Below are 27,815 nucleotides of genomic sequence, written 5' to 3'. Positions count from 1 at the left end.
CGCCCCTCCCCCCCGCCCCCCACGGCGGCCGGGAAGGGCCGGGCGCCCCTCACGAGCGGGCGGAGCAGCGCCCCCGGCGGCGGGAGGCCGCGCGGCAGCCGCGCCACGTGGGGGCTCCGGCGCTTGCAGGTGCCGGGCAAACAGAGTCGGACAAAGGCTGCGGGGAAACAATTGTTTTATTTCCAAGCCGATTACAAAGAGCAGAGATCAAAGGAACGTAAAAAATAGTCAAGTGCATCTTGCAAACCACCTGCGGGGCGGGAGCAGTAAGGCGGGCCAAGCCGCCGCAGCGCTGAAGGGCACTTGGCAGGAGCCGAGGGCAGGGGCTGCGGGCTGCATGCTCGCTGCGAGGCGGCCCCAGCACCAGGCCTGTCCTGCCCTCGCCGTCCCGAGTGCCAGGCAGCTTCCTGCACCAGCCCCTCCACGGGTACAGGGACATGGCCCCTCTACGGGCTTCCTCGCGCCGCGGCCTGGCCCACTGCAGCCTTAGGGAAGCAACCCCGCGTCCTCAGAAAGGAAGGAAGGGTCTAAGGGCACAGCAGGCCCCAGGGCGGTTAGAGGGGCAGGAGCGGTAGCAGGGGACAGGGCCGTATGCAGGTCAGACACGAGACGGCAAGGAACGCGCACGGGTCAGTCACGCTTGCTATGGTTTCTCCTGGTCCAAACGCAAGAGGGACGCGACGCAAAGGCAGCCTCGCCTCAGCTTAGCCAGCCAGCCAGGCAGGGACAGAAAGCTGAAACAGCCCCTGTGCAAGCCAAAGCAGGGGCGCGACACTGGGAGCAGACACCTCCGCAACAGCCACGTGACTGGCACCCAGTGCCCTCACGCTGCAGCTCTTACAGGAGGAAGCGGCAGGCTACTTTGCACCGTGTAACTAGGAACAGCCTTCCCACAACCAGGCTCACAACTCCAGGCCACAGCACTCCGCCATGCTCGCTTAGGAGCCCTTCTGGGAGACATGATCTCAAGAAATAAGGTAGATCTCAAACCGGATCCACAGCCACCGGCTAGAGACAAGTTCCAGACAACCCACCCGTAGATCACAGCATATCGGTAGTCTCTAAAACAAGGAATGAAAGGGGCATGGCTGCCCTCCACACAAAGGTCAGAAAGACAAAGACGAGCGATGGAAAATCTGCAGGTCAGGAGGGCAAAACCCAGTGAGGTGTCTGCACAACCCCCTGTGCCTGCCAGCACCCCAGGCTAGAGAACTGGCTCAAGACAGATGGGAACCCTACTCGGGGTCTCCCCTCTTGCACCCGCACCGGGCCAGAGCAGTGGCTCTGTGCAGCGGGGTGTACAGTTTCAGCACAGTGCTGCTGGCAGGTCCCTGCTCCCTCGGACCCTGCACCTGCCCTCACTGCTCTATTTCTAGCCTCTCATGCTTGGCAAGTGGTTTCAGGCTCTTGCAACGTTGCATTATCTATGTGGTTTTCCAAACCAGATATGGGACCATCCCATCTGTTCAGCAGCTCGCAGGGAACAGAAATGCCCCCCTGCACTCCTGGCTTTTATCTTCGCGCTGCTCTCAGACTGATCGCCCTGGGCCTGTGTGCTCTGAAAGCCAGGCAAGCTGCAGCTGCATTCTTGCACAGCCTCCTGGGCATGCCACCCCCTCAGCGTCACTGGGCTTCTGGGCAGGAGGCAGGATAACTCCCTGTCAAATCTAGCCAGCGTGAGGAACAGAGCAGTGGGGCCTGCAAAGAGGCCCGCTCTGATCACCAAAACACAGGGAGGGAATAGAAGCATCTTGCAACCAACTGCAGCGCATCACTCACACCGAAAGCCCCCAGCCAAAGGGACCACCCTGCTTGGGAGCGTGCTGGTCTCTCCTTCCCAGCACTAGCTCAGCCAGACACAGCCTATCCCTACTATTAGGTGGGACGAGCTGTACTTGGGGAGGGAAGAGGGCGCTACTTACACCACCATTCTGCTGCTTGCTTTGGTCACTAACCAAGGGATCAAGTCCACTTCAGCGCATGGCCTGACTTCCCATCCCGACCACAGCCCTCAGGTTCTATGGCAGCAGATTCCTCACTCACATCCTCACTATCTTGTTCCTGGGCACATCTGATAGCACCCCAAACTCTTCCATGCTGTACACCTTTTCTAACACAGACAGCACGCGAGGGCCACTCCTAGCTGAGGGCTGACATCTGCCCCGGCACGAGTGACCTCCAGACACTGAACAGGAGCGCACGCTCCCCTTGCTAATTGGGAACAGGGTGGTGACCAGTGGGAGCCTCCAAACCCGCCCCTGTCTGAACCCCAAGGGAGAAGCTTCTGCCGATTCCAGCACATCTTCTCAGAAATGAGACAGGGAAAAGAGGCAGAAGAGAAGACATTCAAGAAGCTAGAGCTGTCTCCATGTCCCAGCAGCTGGAAGCGCAGTTCCCTCACACCTCGCTATGAGCACAGCTGTCTACCTGCCTGCAGCAAAAAAGCAGACTTCTGGTGACCGACACGAACAGCAGCAAGGCAGGGGCTGTGGGCTCAGTTTAAATGGACCACTGCTTACGTTCCAACCTCCAGGGCTGTCACCTGGGGCAAGCCAGTGACATACAGTTTGTGCAGTGCTCGTCTCCCTACCCCATCAGCCATCACATAGCTGATCTAGGTAGAAGAGCAGTCACCTCGGACTCTCAAGCTGAAGGCACTAGCTGCCCCCAGGGGCAGGACACTAGACACGCCAGTAATCTTATCTGGGAGGATGAACCCTGTGCTCGCAGCCCGACGCTGGGGTCCGATCAGCAAACCGGGACTTCCGAACAGCTGATTTACCGCATCAAAGAGTAAAACCGACCCGAGACACAAAACAGAGGAGGACATGGCATCCCCACAGGAGGGGTGGAGGGAGAAGAGAGGCCCAGAACAACCCGGTGACACTAACCTTTTGCAAGCCCCCCTCTCGTGGCTCTCACTCTCTTCCCCAAATAAAGACACGTTGTTCACCGGCATGTTGAAAAGACGTGCTCGTCATTCTTAATAAACAACTAGAGTAAGAATACATAAGAGAAACAGCGTGGTATCTTTATATGATACACAAGTGTATGTTACAAGAATTCCATCAGGCATGGGAGCCTCAAGGTTTAAGGCCTCAAGCTGGGCCAAAAAAAAAAAAAAAAAAAAAAAAGAAATGCGTGGTAAAGTTTTTACTTTTAACATCTAAAAATGTCACTTAAAGGTTTGGATAGAAATTGTATTTTTAATAAATCATAATCGCAGTTCACTCTCCTCCTCGTCCTCCAGGGCAATGGCGACGCACCGTCCAAATGCGAGGTCAGAAGAGACACCTGCCTCTTCCCACAGCGGGGCAGGTCCAGCCCTCATTCACTCTGCTCGTGATCCGAGGAGACACTGAGCCCCGGCCGTCCTGGCCAAACCTATGGTTCACGTCCGTTTTCCACATCATAGAAAAGCCAGTTGGCCGGCAGCTTTCCGCAGCTCCCTGCGCACAGGATTGGCCTCCACTGGTGCCACAGTTCAGCGTGTTCGGTAGGAGACACAAAGGGTAGGTTTTCCTTTTAGATTCTTTTAAAGAGAAGAAGCCTAAAAGGGCTTCATAACTACACCAATAAAAAACAAAATGTAGGCATCTCCTTTAGTGTGAAAGTCTGTACAATCCATCCTCGCCCCCCCCACCCCCGTCCAGCCGAGACGGATGCCTAGTGCATGGTGCTGGCGTTAGCCACCGCGATCGCTTCCTGAATCTCTCGTATCACCAGGATCCGGGTGAGCATCTGTTCCATCTGCTCCCTGCTGATGGGCTGGATGGAATACCAGATAGGGCTGTTGGGGGCTACCACCGGCTCCGGAGTCAGGTAGAACGTGTCATTCCGGCCTTTCACGCTCTGAGGGCTGTACAGGGAAAAGCAGAAACAGCCAGGCTAGCAGGGAACACTCGGGAAGCACCGCCCTGCTTGCCTGGGCCTCTCAGGACCCGGAGCACAGACGGCAGCTGAAGAAAGGCTAGACTGGGCAGCCACAGAGCCTCACCCATGTTACCCAACTACTTCCCCATGTTGCTTGCGGCAGGCGGGGAGTTCCATCTGGATAGCTCAGCTCAGCCTTTCAGGTGGGCCAAGACTAACATGCGAGGGCCCCCTGACGTGGGAACGTGTTTGCTAGCACACGGCCAGGAGGGAAGTGGCAGGCCATAAGGGCCTGTTTTCCTTTGCAAGGTAGTCGTGCACAGACTGCTCTGCTTGCACTGCGGCAATGAGGAGCATGCACAAACCCAGCCACCAAGGGCACGGGAATTTAGTTCTCCTGATTTCGAAAGCCAACTCCTGTCTGAATTAGGAATTGCACCGAGGCAGACAGCTCAGCAGAAGTAGAGGGTGCTTCCGGCAGGGCATCTGCGCTGTGCCAGCACTGTAAAACCCTCCAAGCCAGTGCACACATCAGGACTGAGCCCCTCTAAGAGCTGAGCAAAACCAGCAATTGTGATGAACGCAGGGTCAGAGGCACGTGCATCCCTTCATGCAACATAGCCATGTAGGTGACCTTGGTATGTCAGCAGAGGCCAGGCCAGGGGGAGACATCCTGCCCTGAAACAGCTTAAGGTGTAGCTTATATCTGCATTTGCACACAGTGGGCCAGCCCATGCACAGCACAGCCCAAAAGCGCTCACCATTTGAAGAGGTAGAAGTCATAGAGCTTTATCGGACACCTCAGAGGGTTCTCGGGATTCTCCGTCTGCTCTGCATACATGTCATCTGTAACTGCAACCCCCATGCAGGCAGTAAGACCCAGTGCAGGGCCTGGCAGGGCCCCGGTTTTGCCACCGGATGTTTGCTACCCTTCCCCTGACAGGCAGGGCCACAAGGTACCGCTATCAGAAGGCCAAAAGAGCCAGGTGGCTGCCCCGTCCCACAGCATCGCAGGCTTGCGAGCTGTGTGAGACCCCGCTTCATGCCCGAGGCCACTGGCTTTAGCTCTACAGCCCACTCATCACTGTCCCCACCCAGCTGCAGCCCGAAAGGCAAGAGGCCTCGATGCCAATCCAGTGACTTTGTGAGGACAAGAGGCTGTATTCCCTCATCACCTCTGCATCTCTATTGGACTACTCCAAATAGGAGCTCAGACATTCCCAAACCACATCCGCCTCTCCCCTCCACACACACGCTACCTTTCTGGCCTGTCTGGTGTATCCCAAGTGCCTTCAGATACCGGATACTTGTGCTCTTATCCTTGGGGTTGGAAGGATTCTTCTTGGTCTGCCTTAAGACCTTGGAGAAGGCCAACTTCATATGTTGGTCTACGGTTTTCAAGAGGAAGTACCTGTGCAGCAGCGGGGGACACAGAACAGTGCACTGTGAGAGAAGGCAGGCACACTACTTTCCTGGGTAAGAGGTTGGCTTTGGGGTCCCCCATCCAACCCACCCTCATCCGGATTCCTCACCGCCTCCCAGCAGTCCTGGAAAAGATGCTGAAGGCTCCGCCTCGCAAACCAGCAGTCCCAAATACTTACTTGGTGTTGAAAAACATCAGCGTAGTGAGCAAAGTGGAAGGGGAATGGGCTCCCAGCTGCTTGCACTCCCACAGCATCTCCTCGGTCACGTGACTGGGGAGGACGTAACCTGCAGCAGTCAGAAGTCAGGATCAGCCCTGTGTAGTTACAGCAGGAACAAGAGAGGCGCTCCCAGGGAGGGGACCGCCCCTGAGGGGTGTGGGGGCTGCTCAATGCCCCCGTTCCACCACCAGGACTGTGAGGAACCTTTAGGACTACACGAGGAGCAGACACAAGGAGGAAGGACTCCACCTGTGTACCACAGCCTCTGGTGCTGCAGTTTCCCACACCACCACCCAGAAACAGCAGGAACATGCACCTGAGCAACTTCGCAATTTATGTCCAAGTCCAGTGCAGATCCTCCCAATCCAACAGCACACAACAGCCTACAAGCCGGCACAGTAGATTCAGCTCCTGCCCCCTGTGCAGCATAGCCAGTGCCTGGAGCTGAATGCATTGCTTGGACACCCGAGCAAGCCTTTGATTCCTCAGGCCTTTCCCTGCTCAGCTGTTCGGAAAGGAGGAGCAGCAGCATGGACGGCAGTGCGTACTGCGCAGCCATGGACTGGCCCAAAGAACAGAGCACGCAGGTCAGAGGCAGATGACAGACAAAAGGGGCCTGGAAACTGCCTCACCAAGCAAAACAAGTCAGAGAGCAGGCAGCCTCAAACACCTCTGCTTAGGCCAAAGCAGAACCGCAAGGGTGTGGGGATGGCCTAGTCTCTAGTGCAGCACTAGCAAAGCTAGTTCATGCATAACTTGCTCCTTTAGCTGTTGCCCAACCACTCTACTGTGAACGAAGAGTTTAGCGGCCACAGCCTGCCGGCTGGACACTTCCAAGGCTCTGCCTCGCGCTCAGGAAGGCTGCAAAACCCACTGCACTTCAAAACCAAGAGAAGCTTCCAAGCATAATTCTGTTGTCACTCCTGGATGCTAGCTCCAGTCTCCCAGTAGAGGTGCCAAAGCAATACGCCACTGTAACTCAATGTCAGGGAGCTGAGCTTGGAAACAGCCGGTGTCAGCCTGTTTCTGGTGGGTAAGACGCTAGCCACTGAGGCAGCAAGAGTCCCTCTCCGATTCATAGGCCACCATATCTCAAGAGGCTCTTCCTAAAACAGGGCAACCTAAGTGCTCTTACCCAGAGGAGTGACCCGGGGCTGCACATCCTTGAGAACTTCATGTAACCACTCGGTGAACCGTATGTAATAGAGATCTGAGAAGATGTCGTCCACTCGGCCATTTTCAAAGAGATACTGCAAGAGACATTCACAAATGGTCCCAGGGAGTGGTGCTGAGCATGCCCCTCAGAGGACCTTACTGCAGGATGGCATAGGCTCCTGGCAGCCCCAAGCCTCAGGTGCCAGGCAGATAGACATACGGCCTGCTATAGACCTACCCTGCTGGAGAGGGATCCCCAGGCTCCTCCTGGAATGTATAGAGATCCCTGTAGCAAGGTCAGCATGCCAGAAATCATCCCAATTACTGTTGTGTGAGTGGGTGTCACAAGGAAGACTTGCAAGCAAAGCATATGGCTTTCTACTAGGCCGCATTTATCTGGAATTTTACACTGAAATAACCTCTTTAAGGTAGGAAGATGCTTTTGCTTTATGAAGGTCCTTGTGTAGCATGCTTGGCCCAGCCAGTTGCAGGAAGCACCTCATAGGCGTTGTGCCTCACTGCTCCTGTAGCTCTGTCAGAAAACATACTACTGCTGCAAACTGTCACTGCTCCCTGCACCAATAGCGGCAGGCTTGTTTTTAAGGTCCAGTTAGGCCACATGTGAACCAGTGACTTAAGCAAGTCCAAAGCTAAACCCCGAGCTTTAGATTTTGTTTGAAAAACTTGACATGTAATTTTCACCACATTATTCATTTACAATTATTACTATTCCCCCCAACCCCCTCACTAGGATTTAAAAAGGACACTAGTTATGGAAGCCTTCGATCATAAAAAGAACTTAAATAGCAGGTGTGGAAAACCACCCAGAAGCATCTGCCCGAGTTTTCTGAGACATTTCAGTCTATGACATCTAAACCCGGGGAGTGTGATATTCAAGGCAGCGGCCCATTTCCTTGGTCTGACGCAGAGCTGCCTGCGCACAAGCACTGACCAGTGCACACGGTTCCGCTGTGCACAGGATGTGCAGTGAGACACCCCCTACCTTCTGAATGCACAGGAAGATGTAGTAAAGCACGTCTGGGTCGTAGGGCTCGCCATCTCCGTTGCGAGCCTCTCGTGTCATTAAGCAGAGCCCGTAATTTAGCTCAGCCACGGCCGAGGAGATCAGATCTTCCTGGAATCTCAGCAGCTGGCGCCCTGCAGGCAAAGCACAGCAATGACAGCGTCAAAGATACCCCACAGCACGATCTGCCATCCTCCCAGCTGGCCCATCTCCCCTTCCTGGCACAGCCCCAGCATCACAGGCTCTCCAGCACATGCAGCAGTTGAGGCGATGGATGCTTTAAGCACTTGTACATCTGCTCAGAGGGAAACGGGGGACGGAGGAAACTGACATCAGCTCCTGCTCCAGGATCTGCAGTGAGGCCTTGGGCAGCAGTGAGAGCAACTCCAGAACAGCACTTGCTAACTCTTTAGCACTCAATCAGAACATGAGGCTATTGTGTTCCAGTAACTGGCACCCATCTACCACAGCCCTACACAGCCTCTTTGGGCTCACTGAGCTAGCTCAGGCTAGCTGGCTCAGGCTGGAATTCAGATAATCCTTGGAATGTTCCAGGATGCAACTGCCAAAGAATATAAATCATTATTAACAAGTGTAGCTTGAGATCTCAAACTGCCTTCACCTTCAAGGAGGCAAGGAGGGAATTTTTCAAACAGGAGGAGGGAACACTGTGGGTGGTTACACTGAACTAGAAAACAGCCCTTAACCCCCCCCCAAAAAACAAAAAAAAAAAACAAAATCTCAGGGGAGCTGAAAAGACTAAGGCAAGATCAGGAGAGTCAGAGAGCTACAAGGGTTTCAACCCCATTAGCTCTTTTCACCTGCTACAAATCTCCCCATAGATAATGCTCTAGTGGTGAAAGAAAGATGAGACTGATGTGTGTGAGGCCATGACACTTACTGCCGATGGGAGCTAGCCTGTTCTGGGCCTCCTTCTCCAGCTCTGCATTCTTGGTTTGTGCCCAGTTCTTCCACACTTCCAGCCCTTCTTCTGGTTTCAGAGAGTTTGGAAGCAGGAGTTCAGGTGAAGGCTGAGGCTGTGGCTGTGGCTCCACTTCTGCTACCTGAACAGTTTGAGCCTGTGAAAGACAGTCACTACAGTCACATTTCCTCCAAGACACTTACTACCAAGCCAGAAAAAAAACGTACGGCTGTTCTATTTGCTTGCTTGTTGGTGCTGAACACTGGAGCAAAGACATTTTTTGTCTTTGCAAGTCACGTAGGACCACGCCCTCTCCCGCTGCTGCGGCCACCATACACGCGAGCCTGCACAGAGCACAACACCGCTGTCACATCTGTTCTGGTGTCGTGATCATGCAAGCTCACTCCCCTGGCCCCAAGAACACCTGCACTGCCACTCCAAGCAGGGGCTCTAGAAACTGGTTGGTCCATCTGCGCAACCTGACATTCTAGGCATGTGTTTTAAGCCAGTCTTATAAACTTGCAGCCCAGGTTTGCAATTCATCTGTACAGCCATTCCTAAAGGAAAAACAAGCTAGCCAATGCAAATGTGAAGAGGTGAACATTTGGGTGCGCTGGTGCTCCAGCTGGGACTCAAACCCAGAGGATCTTGCCTCTCCACTCAGGGTCAGACCGATTGCTGTATTTGAGGTCAGGAAGGAATTCTCCCCTGTGGGCAGACTAATATGGACTGGAGTGGGGGGGCCTTGCCTTCCTCCGTAGTGGGATCTCTCACATATATTTTAACCACCTTAAAACACTGGGTGCCGTTGTTCCCTGCTTTACTGGTGGCAGGACCGGGTGCGCTTGGTGTCTTTGTGGCCGTGTGACAGGGTTGACTGTGTAGCTTTAGCAATAGGTTAGACAAGGGTTTACAAGAGCTGGTTTGGACAGGGATGATCCTGCCTCAGGCAGGGAACTGGCCTACAGAGATCTCCTATGGCCCTACTCCCCCATGGTTCTGTTGTCTTTGTCAGGGTAAAGCCCTCCAACCCTTCCCCCTGCTGGCTTTGGTGACTGATGGGACATGGAAATGATTCGTTTCTGGGCTTGGGTCCCATGGCTCGCAGGACAGTGGGACTACAACCGCCTTGGCCAGGCATCAGGCACACAGAGAGGAAGGTGCCCTCTGCTGGGCGAGAGTGGCAGAGCAGAGACAGCTCTGGAGAGACGCCTGGGAGCACGCCCCAGTCCCGTCATCCACTTCAACTGTGCTCCATCCAGGGTGTGGCATTTATGCCAACACATGCAGTGTGAAAGGGCCAGGTGCCTGCGGCAGCAGAGCAGCCTCAAGACACGCCACCAAGGCCGACCCTCTCCTAGGGAGCACTGCTCACACTGGACCCCTGAAGGACTGAATCCATCACAACCACCCCAGGTCTATCACCTCACGTGAGCAGCACAAATAGTACCCAGCACCTGGGCTCAGCTCAGAGATGACCTGAGCAGGGTGTGGAGCCTGGGGCAAATCATCGGGGCCCACCCCTGGATGTGAGGAAGCCAGCAGCAGATTCGGCAGTGGGGATGGGGGTGCTGAGTGGCCGGATGCGAAGCTGGCTGCGGCAGCATGGAGTCACCATGGCCGCTCCGCTCAGCTCTGCGGGGCCCCCAAAGTGCTGGGCCTGGGGCAGATGCCCTGATCCACACCCCCACCTGGACGGCCTGGTGGGTACTACTATCCTGTTGACAGCCTTCTCCCTTGTCAGGCAAGGGCAGGATGCCCAAATTGTCCAGCATCACAGCTGTATAGGAAAAGGGACAGGAGGAACAGTGACACCCTTCAACCCTTATCCAAGCCTTTATGAAGGTCCCTTCCTAAAGGGAGGGAGAACCTGACAGTGTCCACCACTAGAAGCCATCAGCTGCTGAGCACCAGGCTCAGAGCAGCATGCCACCAATGAGCCACTTCTTCCGTGCAATGGCAGCTGCCTTCGTGACACTGACAGAGGGCAGGTCAGTCTCGCTCACACAGGTCGGCTCACTGCACTGCTCCCCTTGACCTATTCAGGGACTCGCTGCCATGTTCTGGGTGCAGCCTCTGACAGGCCACAGCACCTTCCTCTTCCCACTGGACCTCTGAGCCCCACAGCTTGGTCACCTCAAGGTGCAGCCACTCTTTCCAAGTGTGGTGACCTCTCTGCAGCAGCCTCTGCCCAGGGGGACTTGAGCTACACAGAAAGAGAGGTACTTCCCTGCCCTCCTCTTCCTCCTGTGCAAAACTGAAGGCTACAAAATTAAACACAAACTAGATGCTGAGGCGATGAAGGACTGTAACTCATCTCACTTTTCCTGATAGGTACTGAGAACAGGAGCCCTAGCCATCGCAAGGCCCTCCTGTACTTGCAGTCCTGCTGAGGAAGAGACAAGGGGACCGACCTGTGCACAGAACGTGCAAGCCTGGAGGGGAGTTTGTGCTACAAGCATTTTACAACTTGCTCAGTAAAGTGCGTGTCCTTGCTGGTGTTACACCCGCAGCCTTTCAGGATACTGGTGCTGAACACTGGAGCGGCCCACAGCGCTCCCACGCAGTAAGAAAGCCAAAGTGCCGAAGCCCTGCTATAATCGTGCGCAAGCTCAGACAGACCGACTATGCCACGGCCAGCTCTCCTGCAGCAGCTGCCAGGAGCTGTCTGCACAGCGGCACCTGCAGGGCTCCATAGCAAGGTGCTCCCTTCACTGACAGTACTCCGTTGTTATCCTCAGGGCACTGGGACAAACCTAAGTCACTGCACAGCTGCTGTCTCAAGAAAGACACGACCTAAGGGTGAGGCAACGCCAGAATTGTGCAGGCTAAACCTGCTCCTTTAGCCTGTCCAATGCTGTGTCTGTGCTCCCCATGGAAAGAAAAAACATCCACTGCCACTCAGCTTGGCAGGAGACTGCTGGCTTGCTTCCCACGATTACCTCACAGCCGCTCTCTGCTAGGCCTAGGGCAGACAAACAGGCTGGAGTCAATGCAGCAAATGATTTCCTTGCTAGGATTCCACCCTCCTGGCACACAATGCACCTTGCCTAGGCGGCAGTGGCAAGGGGAACGCTGAGGCCAGGCACCAGGGCAGAACGACACAGCCACTGTGGGGAGCAAAGCAGGTCGCTGGAAGGCACAAAGCAGGTTTCTGGAAGACCCAAGGAGCTCACTCCACACCACAGCAAGCCCCTCAGCACTCCCACAGCAGCACACTGCCTGAGGGAGGCTGGCAAGGCAGGACTTGTGCCCTTCCTCAGGAAGGACCCTACAGGACAAGGCTGTCCAAACAACATCGCAGGTCACACGCAGCCTGCAAGAGGTTAATCTGCAGACCATGGGCTCCCACCCACTCCAGCAGGTTCTCCTGGCTCCCTCTTCCTCCTCCAGCTTCTATTTTCTGCCCCCCGTTCTAGTGGGTGGTGAGGCGTTGCACAGCCTGCAGCCAGGGAGCTAAGGGGGAGGGGATGTGGCTCACTAGTGCAGCCCCCACTGGTGCAGCCTACAGGGTTTGCAGACTCTGAAGCTGGACAGCCCTGCTACACGATAGCTACAGTGGATCCAGGGACAATCCAACAAGGCCAGGGCTTAGGCAGAGCAGTCTCATCCCTCTGCCCGAAACTAATGGGCTGCCCTCCAGCCCCAAGGATTACACTGGGCCCTTCTAGTCTAAACATGGCTGATGAACCACTGGGCAGAGGCAGCAACCACACTCCCATGAAGCCCAGTGGGGCCAGCATCATCTTAGGAAGCTGGCAGGCTGCCCAGCTGATGCCTTGGCCCTGTACAAAAGGAAGCTGCACCTGCCATCCCTTGGCCCTGTGGGGCCAGGAGTGACCCTCTGCTTTTCTAATTACCCTCCTCTGTTATAGAGTACCCCCCTGTTTGATCTAACATTTATGTTGCTTGGCTAGGGCCATTTTCACATAATAGTTGGGTAAGGCTATGACAAGAGCAATTACTTTTCATCGTCTCATCTCAGTACCAAGACAGTAATGCACACATGGACAAGTGAAGGGGACACCGGGAGGGTGGAATCCTAGCAAGGCAGTCATTTGCTGCATTCCACAGGATTTGAGGGGGTTTTCTTGGTTTTCTTGGGTCTTGATTCGGCCCCCCCCCCCCCCCTCCAAAGAAAGGTCACATTTAGACATGTAAAGGGTTTTGGCCACCAACTCCAACTGTGGCCTTTAATACAGCAGTGCATTTGGCCATGATATACACCACACTGCTAAAAAGATGCTGTTCAGTTTCCAGGGTTCATTTCTGTGACATCTCGTCTTTCCCAGCCCACATTTACTGGAAATGGGGCCTACTGTACATAGCAGTGAGGCTTGTTCCAGTCAATCAGCTGTCAAACCCTCAGCTCTGAAGCACTTTTAACCTGCCAAGCATCTAGCAGTGCTCCCAGAGCCAAGTGATTCACAGTGACTTGCAAGGCAGCTAATGTCTGCTGCATTTCAGGACTTCCCTGCTGGAGGGCTGTAGCCTGCCAGTGCAGTCCTTACAACCATCCAGTGCACTAACTAAGGACAGAAGTGGTCTCAGGACTCAGAGCTCCTGCTATTTAACACAGCAGCTCTGAGCTGGCGCCTCATGCCACTACAAAGGCGAGCCCAACAGATCCACCCCCATCACTTGGGACCTGGTCCAAACTGACAGGTACGTGATGTACATGGAAGACCCAATGCAGGCTGCCATGCCCAGATTATTGGGCTGCAAAATCATGGGTATCCTGTGCTGCCAAGGATGCCTTTTGACAGATGGCACTGCCCCCTCCCCACCACATCCATGTCCTTAAATCATAGGATCACAGAATCATAAGTCAAGGGCAGACAAGCAGAGGCGGTCACACTTACCGAACAAGTTACTTGCAACTGCTGCTGCTGCTGCCCCTGCTCCTGGGGTGTGGGTTGCTGCTGCTGCTGCTGTGGGTCCCATATGTGCACTGTCTGCGCCGTGTTCTGGTATGTCCCTGCCACAGCCTGCACGGCCACGGGAATGTGGATGTTGCCATTCATGAACTGTGCTGGGAAGAGCGAATTGGCAAGTGTCTGCACCACTTCCTCGTGCGAGTTCTTCACAACAGACGTGCTCCCCACCATCTTCTCTTTGTCGTCCTCCAGCTTCACAGCAGCCAGCGTTGTTGGCGAGCCACTGACATGGACGGCGTTGTAGGCCTCCTGGGGGATGGCAATGTGGGTTATGTTTTGCTGCTGGAGGTCTCCGCGTGGCTGAGCAGAATAAACAGGGATGGTCCAAGTCTCTCCAGTGGGGCTAGTAATGGTCCCAGTGGCACTGTAGAGGTGGGCACTGTCCACTGTTAACAAATCTGGCCTCAAAGACACGTAGCTCTGCTGCTGGCCCTGGGGAATGGCCAGCACTGTGGCAACAGGCTGCCCCGAAATTGCATATGATACCGTAATCGGCATATCCACTTTGCGCTTCTTCACGGGCTGCAAGACGCTGGCTGTGCTGATGCGGCGCTCTCCCTCCCGTGGGGAGCCCTGCTGGGAGGGTGGAGGTGACAGCGCCCCCACAGTCTGGATCTGGATCTGTTGGCCTCCTGCAATAGCTTGTCCTGCCACCAGCTGGGCCTGGATCTGCTGGTGCTGTATGTGCTCCTCCTGGATCTCAGCAGCCTGGATCTGCTGGGCTGTCTGCACATGCTGCACCTGGATTTGAGCCGCCTGCAGCTGCGAGGGGCTTGGGCTCTGTAGAGCCTGACTCTGGATGGTCTGTGATGCCTGCTGCTGAGCCTGGCCCTGGATCTGCACCTGCACCTGGATTGGCTGCTCAGAGGCCTGGTGAACAGTGAGCTGGGGTGAGAGCTGCTGGGCGGAGACCTGCTGTGGCGACTGCTGGACCTGGACTTGAACCTGTAACAGCAAAGCAGCAGTCAGTGCAAACCAGAACCCCCGCACCAGGAACTTGCTGTGGCTGCCGTGCTGTTCCAGACTGCGGGGGGGGCTCTTTCACACACAAATGCCAGACCACATGCATCTGAGACCCCAGCCTGGCTGGCAGAAGGAAGCACCTACTCAGCATTACAGAGCAGTGTCCATCCCCCCCGTCGGTGCAGAGGCACAGGCTGCACACAAGCTGCATCACTTCCCCAATAAGTGCAGCCTTTAAAAAGAGACTGCAGAAGAACATCCTGCAAAACAATTCACACTGATAGGATACGCAGCACTGGAGGGCCAGCCCCTCTCATCACAAATTAAAGGGCATCTCTGGTATAACTTTATGAATCGTAATTTTGCTGTTAAAATTTTAATACCTGCCTTACTGTCAAAGCCCCAAGCTGCCATGCTTTTCCATTCATAGGGCACTGCAAGAACAAGGAAACAGGCTCCTTTCTCCAAGGGCCTGAGCCCCAGAAGTGACTGTAAGGTCCCTTGACATATGGTGTGCACTAGGAACACAGGGTAAATCTCCTGGAGAGGAACAAAGCGTTAGGCTACAGACCTGAGGGCTCCTTACCCAGCCTTGGAACTAACAGCAGCACTAAGTGGGTGGGTGGGTGTCATGCATGTGCTGCAGGTTAAGGAGGCACCATTATGTCAAAGGTTTCTTTAAACTTTTAAGTTACCATCACAACAGGCCATCAGAAGTGGAGGCATCCCCGAGTCTGGTCAGCTTTGTACTGTCTGGACAATAGACAGCTCTTCCAAGTCCCGTATGCTTACCCAACAACAGAGAGCATAGATTCAAAACACCACAACGAAGATCTACACCCAACAGGCAGCCCAGTCTCTTTCTCCCAAGGTTAGGATGCCACTCAAAGATACATCTCTGCATTAAGATACCTACTCCTTATTGAGAACAGCTTCTCACAGATGCTGACAAGCTGCCAGGAATCAGAAGAGCCCAGAGGTCAGGGACTGGAGAAAGCAAACTCCTCTTCTGCTTGTTTCAGCAGGAAACTCGAGTTCCTGGGACCAACAGTAATTTACAGTCCCCCAACTGATTTTAAACAGCTAACCAAGCTCTTCCTGCTCTGCCCTGCCCCCATGTTCTCCATATTTCTGGATTCGTCCCATCTTCCCAAATAGAGGAGCAGCCACTATTGACAGTAACCACTATCAAATCGGAGCTTCGCTTCACCTACAAGATTCTTCACAACTTCACCCCGTCCTACAGACCTGCTGCTTTTATGTTGCTCCTCCCCTGTGCTCCAACAGCAATCCCCAGCATTGAGCATACAACTGTCTTCCTCTCCAACAAACTACCTCCATGCTGCCTCTAATGCAGGCACGATTCTGTTGAGGAATTAATCTTCATGGTCACCTCCCTTCCTACCACAATGCATACAAGATGCCAAGAACCCCAGTGATGGCCCACTGGGCAGGGACAGCAGAGTTAAGACCATTTGCTGTTTGGAAGCGGTAGTTCATTTATGCAGCTGCCCAAGCGTGTTCTCCTCACTCTTGCCCTCCCCTCCTCTCCCCACATTTACTCCAGGCAAATTCTAACATTAGCTATGTGAGGCAGGTGCCTGGCCCCGCCTCATGCATGAGGCCAGCACTGCCCAGGCGTGGGAAGCCACTGCAGCACAGTCTGTCAGGAAGGCCTGCTTCCCTGGCTCAGAGTTCCAGGAGTCTTAAACAAAATCCCAAGGATTACTTTGCATCCAGTTGCCATGGAGAAGTGGGCTTGGCAAGGATGCATTGGTCACAGCTGATCTACAAGTGCTGCTGTGCTAAATCTCTTCCCAGGAAGTGCAGTGAACTGTGTGTATCCCTAGCATGGGATAGGAGCTGCATGCAGTGCCCTGCAGCCCAGGGCATTTGATCCACTTCCTGCAAAATCACAAGTAGCATTCCGCCTCCAGCGGACAAGAGCCCACAGCTGCATCAGTGACAATGCTATCAGGCAGTTTACTGAACAGAAGGAATCACATCCACAGCTAACATTTCATGGTCTGCCACTTTTTACTCACCAGCATCTCTCATCTACAGTTTCTTGCCTTCTACACAAAATGGGAAAAGTCTGGGTCTATTGGCCTCTTTAGGGCTCTTCTGAAAGATCAAACTAAGTCCACTGAAAGTGCCTTCCAACTGTACACCACAGCCACTCCCAAGCTCTTGGAAGACCCACCCTAGACAAGTGCAGACTAAATACCACCTATTTGTGCATAACCTCTTAATATACAAAAGGTGGCCAAGTTCTGACCTTAGGGCAAGCTGGAGACCAGCAATACAAAGGCACAAGCAAAGGAGTATCCAAAAACCCAGGTCTCCTATGCTTCATATTATGCAAGAGCAGGAATCCTCTGCTTGCATTCTGCCATGTACCCCCTCCAATTTCTCAGGTGCCATGTAATGAAGGGGGCAGAGGCCAGCAGTGAAAAGAAAGGCCAGTAGACTCTGCAGGATATGAGGCAGACAGAAGTACAGTCAGGGACCGAGAGCGTCACGAGTTGAAAATCTAGTTCTTTTTGTGCTTCCCTTGCACAGGGGATCCAAGCCTTCGGTATACTTAGGTTTCCTGTGCCTCTCTTGGTTCCCAGACTTCTGTACCTCTATTAGTCCCTAGAGCAATGATTCTCAACCACAGTGCCACCAGAACCTTTGAAGGGTGCCTCCAAAGGTGAGCAAGGGTCTCTGGGTAGATGTGATATCTTTTTAGACCAAATAAATAGTCGGAAAAAAGTTCTTTGCAAGCAGAGAGGTGCGAGGATATAAGCAGATAAGGGCAGGCAGAGGCTCTCCCTGCCTGGGCAACCCCTTGCCCCCACAGCCGGGACCCCTCTGCAAGGAGATAAGCACAGCTATATATACTTTTTTTTTTTTTTTTTGGGTGCCACTCAATTTGCAAAGTTATAGAAGAGGCCTCGAGTCCAAAGAGGTTAAGAACCAGTGCCCCAGAGCTAGGCTTTGTTCAGTTCAGTGGAGGGAACAGGCTTCCTCTTCCTGCAGGTGGTGCTAGTCTGGTCAGTACTACAGTGCAGACCCGCAGGTGGTAAAACTACTGCTTTTAAAACAAAAGCAGTCTCCAATCCCAGGAGCAGGAAACAGCACAGTCAGCATTCCCCCACTGCAGCTTCCACGTGTTAGAGCCTGATGCCAAATGCAACAAAAGCAACAGGGAGCTTCCCTTAGCTTCAACAGGTGCAAGAGCAAGCCCCATGCTGCACATCAATTCCCCCCACCTCAGCCCAGGCAAGTCCCAACCACTGACTACACCCGTACATTTGAGGACAGTTTACACAGCGTCCTGAATAGCCAGAGGCAGAGAGCCCACGCAGAAGGGAAAATGACAAAGAATCACGCTTAAGGAGTTACCAAGGTGCTGTTACAACTTCTTTGCAGTCAAAGGAAACTCTTAGCCCACTGCTAGCTGTCACCACCTTGATGCAGTCTTTCACTTGACACCATTGAAAAGCTGTAAAAGCTTTTCAAAGCTAAATTCAGTGAAGGAAGAGCCTAGTCTTCAGATGCCTGGCATGGGACTCAATGGACTGGGAGTCTGGAAACAGCTGTTTCCATCAGGCTACCAAGCCCACTTGCACTGAGGGCCAAGCTGAAATGAATCTCCTCAGCGTAGACAAACGCAGGGTGCTGCACCTTGGGAGAAGGAGTCCACAGCACGCATACAGGCTGGGGAGTTCCATTCTTGAAAGCACAGAGGCGGAAAGGGATCTCGGAGTCATTATTGACTCCAAGATGAACATGAGCCGCCAATGCCAGACTGCAGCAGCAAGGCCAGCCATACCTTGTCATGCGTCCAAAGGTGCATCTCAAGCCGGTCCAGAGAGGTGATCCTCCCCCTCTATGTGACTTTGGTCAGGCCACAGTTGGAGTACTGCATCCAGTACTGGGCACCGCACTTCAAAAGGGATGTGGCCAGCCTGGAGAGGGTTCCGAGGAGGGCCACCTGCTTGGTGAGAGGGCAGCAGGACAGGCCCTACGAGGAGAGACTGAAGGACCTGAACCTGTTCAGCCTCAGCAAGAGGCGGCTGAGGGGGGAACTGGTGGCTGCCTACGAACTCATCGGGGGAGGATCAACAGCAAATTGGCAGAGTTCTTTTCTCTCCAGCACCACCTGGGGTGACGAGGAACAATGGTCATAAGCTGATGGAGAATAGGTTTAGGTTGGAGATCAGAAGGCAATATTTTACAGTTAAGGTGGTCAAAATTTGGAACCAACCTCCCAGGGAAGTGGTCCTTGCCCCTACCTTGGGCAAATTCAAGAGGAGGTTGGACGATCACCTGTCCGGGGTCTTGTGAACCCAGCATTCATTTCTGCCTGTGGCAGGGGGTCAGGCTAGATGATCTGTTCAGGTCCCTCCTGACCCTAGCTACATGAAACTATGAAATAAGCTGGCAAGTTGTAGCAAGTACCAGCTGGTACTGGGAACTCTTCAGGTACTGAAACTCAGCCTTTTCCCAGGACAGAGCAAGACAAGTGCTGTAGTAAATAGAAGTGATGCTTTCTGCAGGCTTCAAAAAACCTTCACTGTCAACGTTCTTTCATATTAAGCTCACCCATACATTCTGCAAAGGCTGCTTTCATCCCTCCAGACCATAAACACAGACACAGTATAAGACAGGCCTCCTCAAGAAGTCTTAAGTCAATGTGAGCGACTTGGCTATTATAATTAATATTTATTAGGGGACTATTTTTGTTGTAATTTTAAATTATGTCAAGGGCACCTAGAACATGTAGATATGGTGCTTTTTATTTTAGATTTTTCTATGCATTGAAGATATCTTTGAAAAGGAGATAAAAACACTTAGTTTGGAGTTTCACTGAAGTGGCAGGAACCACACTGAAGATGCTATAGCTGCTTTACTGGAAGTGCTTTACCATCTACCAGAGTGAACAAGACCTGAGGGAAGTGCAAGTCTCAGAGGCTGACCCACTGTCACCTTGGGTTCTGAAAAGGGGGGTTCTTCTCTGCCCAGTTTCAGAAGACTGCAGCCCAAGTTGTGCTCACAACTGCAATCTCTCAAGCCCACTGCCTTGAAAATCAGGCTTCAAGCTATACCCAAGGGCAACTTGATCCTCTATGTAGGCCTTCATGACTGTTTCTGATGTGCAAACCAGACAAAATTCCAGCTCCCTCTCAAAGCTTGTGGTTATTTTTTTTCCACTGAAATTTGATCCAATTCAGAATCTATGCAGGGAACATCTCCCAAGTAAGAACATGACTTCTTTCTCTCCTTCCTTCTAAAAACAGAAGTACTCTTGGCTGTAATGATACGAATGGTTTTGGAAAAGCTATGAAACGTAATAGGAAGTGCATCTCCTATGAAGAGACCAGATTTAGATATTTTGAAATTATTTAGGTGGATAAAGGTATCATCAACAGAACTAAATCATGAAGGGAACATATATGCCTTCATATTTCTTAGTGACATCATTCCCTTCTATGGAGATGAAGGGGTCTAGGTCTTTTTTGACTTCTCAGATGACTCCTTCTCTATCCTCCATTTCCAGATTACTTCCTGTTCTCCTGAAGTGGGTTTGAAATCAGGGAACAAATCTTATTCTCCTTGGGTGAGGGCTGAAATAATGAGCAATGGCACTAACAACTTACCAGCAAATCTGTTAGGGAGAAGATGAGCAGGCGTGTCTGAGCCTGCTCAGGTGGTGGACATCTCACCTTTCCCTATCCAGTTATACACAAACAGGAATAAACTGAACAAAATGACCCCTGTGCACCACTTCAGACTTCCCTGAATGCATCAAGAGGCAAAACTGCGTTAGTGACTAGCATAGAGATGACAATTTCTGCAGCCACAGAGATGAAAACCAAAGTCAAGACCCTTGACAGTTTCATGCTGACAACCTGCTACTAGTGACAGGTATCCTAGACTAGGAAGGAAAACCATCTTTCTGCTGTTGCTGTGTGTGTGAACAGTAAGAGTGTGACTAAGTGTTACATCCAGAGCACCCCCACAAAGAGGAGCTAAAGGATGCCCAGCCATAAGATTGAGAGCCTCTATGAGTCGGAGCTGCCACTTCCCTGAGGCTCTTCAAGTTTGCTACTCCAAGCTGAGGATGTGAACAACCCACCCGCTGCAAACAGGTTTTTATGTCTATCCCTACCTCCAAAAGGCTTATTTAGAACTGATCTTGAGAGCAGAGTGGAGGTTAAGAGGGTTCTGTGTGCACAACACATTCAGTAAACAACCCACTGTTACTGTTCTCAACTCTCCATCAGGGCATCAGCTGGATGGATGCTCAGTCAGAAGCCATCTCCCTGAAGAGGTGGACTAAGGATCCCTGCCAGTCCAATGGGACTGAAGTGCTGTCCTGCCAGAACCAGCTCTTGGTGCAGGGTTCCAAGGACAGTGATTTGCAGAGGTGCGAATTCAGCTTCGTAACTAAAGCCCTGAACCCTAGCGGTAGTGCAGGTAAGGGTGCACTGTGGACCCCTAGCTGAAGGAGCTCCAAAACACTCTGGCACAGGTGTGACTAGTGCAGAACATGACTAGGCACTTTTACCCACGTAGACAGCCGCAGAGATAAGACGGGCTGACCTTTAAGGTTTTCTCCAGTGGTCACAGCGTACTGAGCCTTTTAAGAGTCAGAATTCCAAGTAGAGTAGCTGCTCCCTCTACAATGAAATGTGCCTTCCCCAAGACAAGTGTGGAACTTTGGAGCAGGTAGTAAAAGGCAGAGACAGACTACAATCCATCACACAGAGGGTGAAGCCCAAGTATCACTTGTCTGCCCTATATACTAAGTGGGTTGCTCAGCAGCACTTGCAGGACTTTCTTTCCTGCCTGACACTGAAGACAAAACCTTCAGAACAGAGAGGTCAAGCAGTGGGGCAGAAGAGAGCGGGTTATTCAAATGGCCCTTCTACAAGGCTAGTAACAAATTCAAGCAGTAGGAAATGTTAAGCTCTTGGATGGGACAGTACAAATTCAACAGGATCCTTTAAGAACACATAGCAGCAGGTGGACAAGTCATTGGAAATTTTCCTAGGAATATGGCTATGCAAAGCTCATTGTTGAAGCAGTCCCAATTGCAGCCAGGAATGCCTGGACAGGAAAAAGAAAAGCAAAGTAACTGCAAAACAATCAAGGCTTCTCCTTTAAGCACGTCTTTTAACTCTGCTTGGGTTAGCGGAGTAACACTGCCAACTCACACTTGTAATAAAATCCACACGTTAGAGCAAAGCCCAAAGAGTCCAGGTGTAGCCAAGGTTTGGTTTGATCTAGTATCTGTAGGTACACTCTCAGGTGGCAGGGTTGTCACTCTGCTGCACTCCCAAAGAGGGATCACCTCCTCACACAAGGGCTGTTCAGGTCGCACACTAACCAGGGCTGAGATCATACACAGGCTGCCATCAGAAACAGGACAGGAAGGGGTGGAGGAATTAGTTTTAGGAGATCCCAGATGTGCTCCTCACAGCAGATTGAGGATTCTGGCTATCATTATCCAGACAGCAGCTGAGAGCAGTACCCTTCAAGGCCTGGAAACACTACCATACCCAAAGTGTCAAAAGCTTGGTCATACATTCCACCTAGACACCACTCTGAGCACTACCTCAACAGCTCTGAAAAGGGGATGCAGAGGGCCAGAGGCTGTCAGGTCTAATACACAAAGAAAGAAATCCCACTGGGCTGGGAGAACCTGAAACCTGTCCTGAAGTAGGAATGCTAATGTTCAGGGTTTCTACAAAGTACCTTAGAACCCCAGAATGGACAACAATGAATGATTCTCTGCGCGCATGATAAATCCAAGACGTTTGGAGAAAGGGCACTTGTCTCCCACAAGGCAGAAACTATTCCTGCTTTAAAGCTGAACTCTTTAAGAGCCAGCTGTCCAAACACAGGCAGCCCTGCAGGTCCTGACACAGTGTCCAAGCTACAGCCACTGTCAAGCACTAGGTGCATGCTCAGGAAGTTGACATGAGCCCACAGTGACAAAGAGGTGGAAGCAGGCATTTTAAACAGCAGGCCTCAGACCAAAGCAAAAGAGCTGAGTGCAGGAGCTAAAGAAAATCACACACAATGCCATTTGCTCACACTTGCTGGGGTCCCACCCAAGGCACATGTCCTCATTTTGGGGGGGGGGGGGGGGTGGAAGTCAGCCTCTGGCATCTATTGCAAAGCTGTTATTTTCAAGGGAGTCAAGAGCTCCTCTCCTGGAAGGACAGGGGTTATCCCCAGTGAAGAATTTCCAAGGTCCCACCGGAAGGCTTTGGTGCACACCATTCTCAAGGGAAGTGGCAGAAGATGGAGGATGAGGAACTATCTTCCTGCTTGTTTGGGATCTCCCAGCCCACTCAAACCAGCTCTTTGGACATAGCCCACCTCCTCTTGCTAAGGTAGGTAAGCATGAAGATAAAGCAGATCCCTGCACTACATCTTTGCTAGCAGGCGGACCCAGAGGCAGCATAAAAATGACTGTATGGAGATACTGGATTCAAACCAAGCCATCTGTCTGTGAATTCTGCGGCTTTGAAGAAACAAGAGCCTCATTTGTTGTAGAAAGGTAAAACCTATTATTTTAGGTTCAGTCTATGGAGAGACCTGAAATCTGCAGCCAAGCGTCTATGAAAATTACAGCTGTCAGACACTTCGCAGCTACACTGGAGTACATTACAAGAGGTCCTCAACAAATACCTAGCTATCACTAGGCCTTCCTTGGACACTCAACTGGATTTTGTCTTTTGGAATTAACTGGGCCATGCAGTTTTGTCAGACTGTGACAAAGCACTGGAGTGTTCTGCTCCTCAAGTGCTTCTGCTGGGGCTGCTTTGTCAAAGCTCTATTCTTGTAACAGCTGTTACAACAACTGGAGATTTGGCACCCCTGCACAGAGGTATAAGCAGGTTCACTCCCCACACAGATAGCTATCACTTTCTCCTGGGGTATGAGGCTGGAAAAAGAAGTTTAATCTTTTCTTTTGGACCAGACAGAAAGAAAGAAGTTTTCCAGAAATTAAGGCAGCAGAAGATGGTTCCTTTTACAGCTATTACTACTTTTCTCTTGATTCTCCAAAATGTGCAGCAATCATGTACACCTACAAGGCTGGCACTGGAATCCCTAATACTAGAGCTGTGAGACTTGTGTTCCAGAAGGTCCTGGTGTCACTCAGGAAGTAGTTAAGATATCAGGAGGGGATACAAAGAAGCCAAAGAGTTTGACTCAACACAGTCTCTGGACTCGGGGCTGATAATGGCATCAAGTGCAGACTCTGATCTAGGGAATGTCAGAAAACACTGATGACTCTTGGTTCTCTTGCCAGCTGGGTCTAGCAAGAACAGATGATTGATTAAACACAGGTACAACCTCACACTCACTAGAATAAATAATATCTTGGGAAGCCACTGGCTTCATGTCCACTTGGATCAAAGTACAGAATTCTTGCTGGAGAAACCTCTTCCCTCCCTACTTTCAGTGGCTCTAAGGGACCACTGAATTGTTCTCCTTGGTTTCATCTTTAGACCCTGGAAAGAGCTTCAAGGGTTCTTATAAGGCCCCTTTGGAGAGGATCCTCTCTAGCCTGGGAAGCTGCACTACAGGAGGCTCAGAGGCTACACTATTTGTACTTGGGAGTTCTCCTTCCAAAAAGGTCTCCTGAACTCATGTGCTATGCTATCAAGAATGAAGTCCTTGGCCTTTTTTGATAGCATCTTGCAGGCATCACAGCCATGGGCTCAACATTCATCCTTAAGGGGTAAGCAGTACTACCTGGGCCCAATAAGAAGCAGGGGAAAAAAACGAGGGGAAAAAAAACAGAGCAAGGAGAATGACCAAGGACATTTTCTTAGACTGATCTTACCACCTTGGGCCCAAAGGGAGCCCAAAACCAGAAAGATTTCAAACCAAACCAAGGAGCTACAAAGCAAAGACGTCTCATGTGAATCCTCTGCCTCTAGGAATGATTTCTTGACAATTATCAATGGGGAGAAAGACACACACTTGGTTCTGTGACTACTACAATGAACACACACAGAAGTGAGCAGGGAGTGGAGGGACCCGGGGTATTTATAGCCGCTTCCTGTGGAATGCACATGCCAAAACCACTACTGTTTCTCCAAAGGGTTATACCACTACATCCACAGCTTCTCCTGGAACAGGGCCCCAGGGGGAAACTTCATGAAGACACAAACAAGCTTCTTACAGGAAAGAAAAATAAGACCGGCACACACAACACTTAGCATCCGAATAGCAGGGGTTTAAAAGACTGGACCGGTTTAAGCTGTGGCTCTAGATGCACAGGCTCCTGCAACACCAGCCTCTGCCAGATGCATACATTGAAAGGGATGACTGAGACACTTACCTGGACCTGCTGTGGCTGCTGAACCTGTATCTGCTGCTCTTGCTGGGTTTGCTGCTGGACACTGGTTGTAACAGGACAAGCAAGTTCAAGCAAAGACCCAGCTACTTCTGTGCTGTCCGTGTAAATGCAGTTGCCACCCTGCTGATATACCATCGTGGTAGTAGCCGTCTGCTGGAACTCCTGTAGAGCTTCAGGCCCCTTGGAAGCAAGGGAGTCCAGGAACTCCTTCATCCTGTGCTGAGGGATTGTTCGCGCCTTCACACGGATGTATTCTTCAAAGGAAATGGTGTTCTCCAGGGAATTATTCATATTGCAAGGTCCTCAGGATTCCTTAGCAAAGAGAAATTTGAATACTTTAATACTTATACTGTACAAGAACATGAGCATAGTCAGTGGCAAACCACACACGGAGTGGAGCCCTGCCTGGTAAGCGCGCATACTGGGAAGCCTTGCGAGGCAGGAGCTGTAGTGTTAAGGTACCATATTTCTTTAGATAGTAGTCAGCTCCTTGTTAACTGTGATAAGTCTGAACAGAGTTTTCAGACCACCAACAGGAGAGGGGAGAGAAAACAGCAGCAAGAAGATTCCAGGAGACAGGGAAAGGAGGTCTGGAAACAAGGGGACAGCAGCAGCAGCAGCCTGTGCGAGGAGGACATGCACGTGAGGTGAAGAGAGAAAAAGAAACCTGGAGAACAGGAAGAGAGTGAGGGCAAGGAGAAAAACAGAGCAAAAAATCCACTTGAGAGCTCAAGGGTAGTGAGATCAAGGGTATGCTTCCAGGCACGCAGCATCTGAACTGCAGACTAATCCTGCCTTACTACGAGAACTATTTCTCTGATGAGTTTATTCCTGTTTCTAATTAGCCTGGCAAATGATAAACACATTTAGACATTAAACCTCCAACCACTAACGCAGTCATGAGGTCCAGCATAGCGACAGAGTCCAAACCACAGTGGCCAGAGCACTGAACTTTGGGAACCTTGGGCTAGTGACGTACGAAGAGGAGGAAAGGGGGATACAGACAGCGCCTCGTGTGAGCTATAGCAACAGGTGCCGAGCACAAAACAGACGCGGGAAAAGGAAGCGATCCCATAGCTTCAACCCTGAATGGCTGCAAGAGACTTGCTACAGCCAGGCAGTGCCCCACTTAATCGAGCGCCACCGCAGATGGAACTCAGGGGCAGAGAGGTGCAGCAGCAGCAGCCTGTCAGCAGCGCTACGTGCGATTTAAACAGGACTCCAGCTGCAGCCCTCGCTGAAGTCCAGGAGCACAGGGCCAGGCCGGACTCGCTCTTCCCCGTTGAGGGACAGGGTCCGAACACGGCTGTGATCACTGATGCACGAGGGGTCGTGGCTGCGAGGCACGAGGCAGCCAGCGTGCGGATCCCCACGGCGGGGCAACCCAAGCAGGGCAACACGTTCAAGCTTCAGAAACTTCTGCTGCTAAATCCACGCGCGACCTCTTAAGCGACCCTGAGCGTTTACAGCACAGGCATCCCTGGAATCGTGCTCACGCCCAGCGCGCTGCCGAGCCGAGCCGAGCCGAGCCCCCCGGTGCCTTCGCCGGCCCCAGGCAGAGGCTGCCGTGCAGCCGCAGACACCGGAAAAGGGAAGCGTTTGCTACAGTGTCACTGGCGTTTCCTGGCGACAGCAGCTTTCTAAGCAGCCCCGTGTGCGCGGGACAGAAAGACGGGACCGGCGCCGGGCGCAGGGATGCTGCTCGGCCTGCCCTGCCCAAGTCTCCAGGGACCGTGGAGAAAGACACGGGGGTTCCTGCAAGCGCCCGCAATCTACCCACGGGAAACGCCATACGAGGGGCGCGATGAGCACCATCCCCCGGGAGCGGCGCGGGGAGTCGTCCCTGCGGGGAGCCCCGTCCCGGCCGCGCTGGGGGCGGCGGGGCCCGCACCGGAACAAAGGCCGGGCCGAGGCCGGGAGCCCCGCGGGGGAGGGGGTTAATTAAAACAATTAGCGTCGCGCGCGCGCCCGGCCGGGGGGGGGGGCGGGGTTGGGGAGGGGCGGGCAGCCGAGGCGGCGGCGGCGGCAGGGGCAGGCCCAGCGCGGGCACGGGCGCGTGCACGAGCCGGCGGCGGGGCCCTTCCCGCGCGCGCCCCACCCCGCCCCGGGCGCAACGGGCGGGAGCGCGCGCGCGCCGCGGGGCCGCGCCTCCTCCCCCCCACCCGGGCCCGCGCCTGCGCTCCCGCGCGTCGCCGCCTCCGTCAGGCCCAGCCCCGCCGCCCCGCGCCCACCCGAACGCGGCCCCACCGCTGCTGCCGCCCCTCACCCCGGCGCCGCCGCCTCCCTCCGCCGCGCCGCCGCCGCCCGGGCCCGAGCCGTCCCCTCACAGCTCCCCGGGCGCCATCTTACATTCAACCCCCCGCAGCCAATCCGCGCGCCGCGCAGCTCTCGCGAGGCCGCCGCCGCCAAGGCTCGCGAGAACCCCGGCCCCGCCCGCCCGCTGTCTTAAAGGGGCCACGCCCGGGGCGGGGCCCACGAGGGGGGGCGGCGCGCGGAGCCCGGAGTGGGTTGCTGCACCCCGGGTGGGCCCCGCGTCCTGCTCTGCTCCACGCGGGACCGGCTGGGGGAGGGCCGTCCGCTGGCGTTCCGTCTCCTTCGCACCGGGCCCCCGCGGGCTGCAGGCCTGCACACGCACACACGTGCCCGCCCACACACACACGTGCACGTGCCAGGGCCCACGCAGATACAGGCGTGTACCAGGCAAGTACACACATACATGCCTGAGTGTGCCCTGCTATATCAGGCAGGTGCACGCACGCACACGAGCACAAACACGTCCATCAGGACACACGTAGGCACGTACCATGCACACACACACCAGGGCAAACGTGATACGTACTAGGCAGAGGTACACGCGCCTACATGTGTTGGAGCACATGCAGTCACAGACGTGGAACGTCCAGGCGCGCATGCATGCACACGTGTG

At 53.2% G+C, this 27,815-nt stretch overlaps 1 protein-coding gene across 2 annotated transcripts; it reads right to left on the bottom strand.

The window, feature by feature from the left end:
- Positions 1-2,958: 2,958 nt before the first annotated feature.
- Positions 2,959-27,262, bottom strand: QRICH1 (glutamine rich 1). Of its 2 annotated transcripts, none has more exons than XM_059716106.1 (10): positions 27,239-27,262; positions 24,872-25,201; positions 13,480-14,499; positions 8,597-8,774; positions 7,675-7,829; positions 6,652-6,766; positions 5,475-5,583; positions 5,133-5,284; positions 4,635-4,725; positions 2,959-3,859 (listed from the first exon to the last, which is right to left on the bottom strand). In XM_059716106.1, exons 2-10 carry the CDS (start codon positions 25,178-25,180, stop codon positions 3,667-3,669), a joined length of 2,322 nt encoding a protein of 773 aa, XP_059572089.1. In that variant the 5' UTR covers positions 25,181-25,201; positions 27,239-27,262; the 3' UTR covers positions 2,959-3,666. The 2 variants fall into 2 exon arrangements, with proteins under 2 accessions (XP_059572089.1, XP_014452661.1); XM_014597175.3 differs by having other exon boundaries at positions 27,156-27,245.
- Positions 27,263-27,815: the final 553 nt, after the last annotated feature.

Source organism: Alligator mississippiensis, chromosome 12 (assembly GCF_030867095.1).
Source record: "Alligator mississippiensis isolate rAllMis1 chromosome 12, rAllMis1, whole genome shotgun sequence".
NCBI classification, from domain to species: domain Eukaryota; kingdom Metazoa; phylum Chordata; order Crocodylia; family Alligatoridae; genus Alligator; species Alligator mississippiensis.
Note: the sequence above shows the minus strand (reverse complement) of the source record. Positions and strands in the feature narration are given on the sequence as shown.

What these genes read in the sequence shown, in the direction of transcription:
- QRICH1 (XM_059716106.1), bottom strand. Translation starts at nt 25,180, where the DNA reads ATGAATAATTCCCTGGAGAACACCATTTCCTTTGAAGAATACATCCGT. An exon ending in ACACCAGACAGGCCAGAAAG is followed by an intron (nt 4,726 to 5,132) that starts GTAGCGTGTGTG and finishes TGGGGGTTGCAG; the next exon opens with TTACAGATGACATGTATGCA. An exon ending in GACTTCTACCTCTTCAAATG is followed by an intron (nt 3,860 to 4,634) that starts GTGAGCGCTTTT and finishes TTCCCTGTACAG; the next exon opens with CCCTCAGAGCGTGAAAGGCC.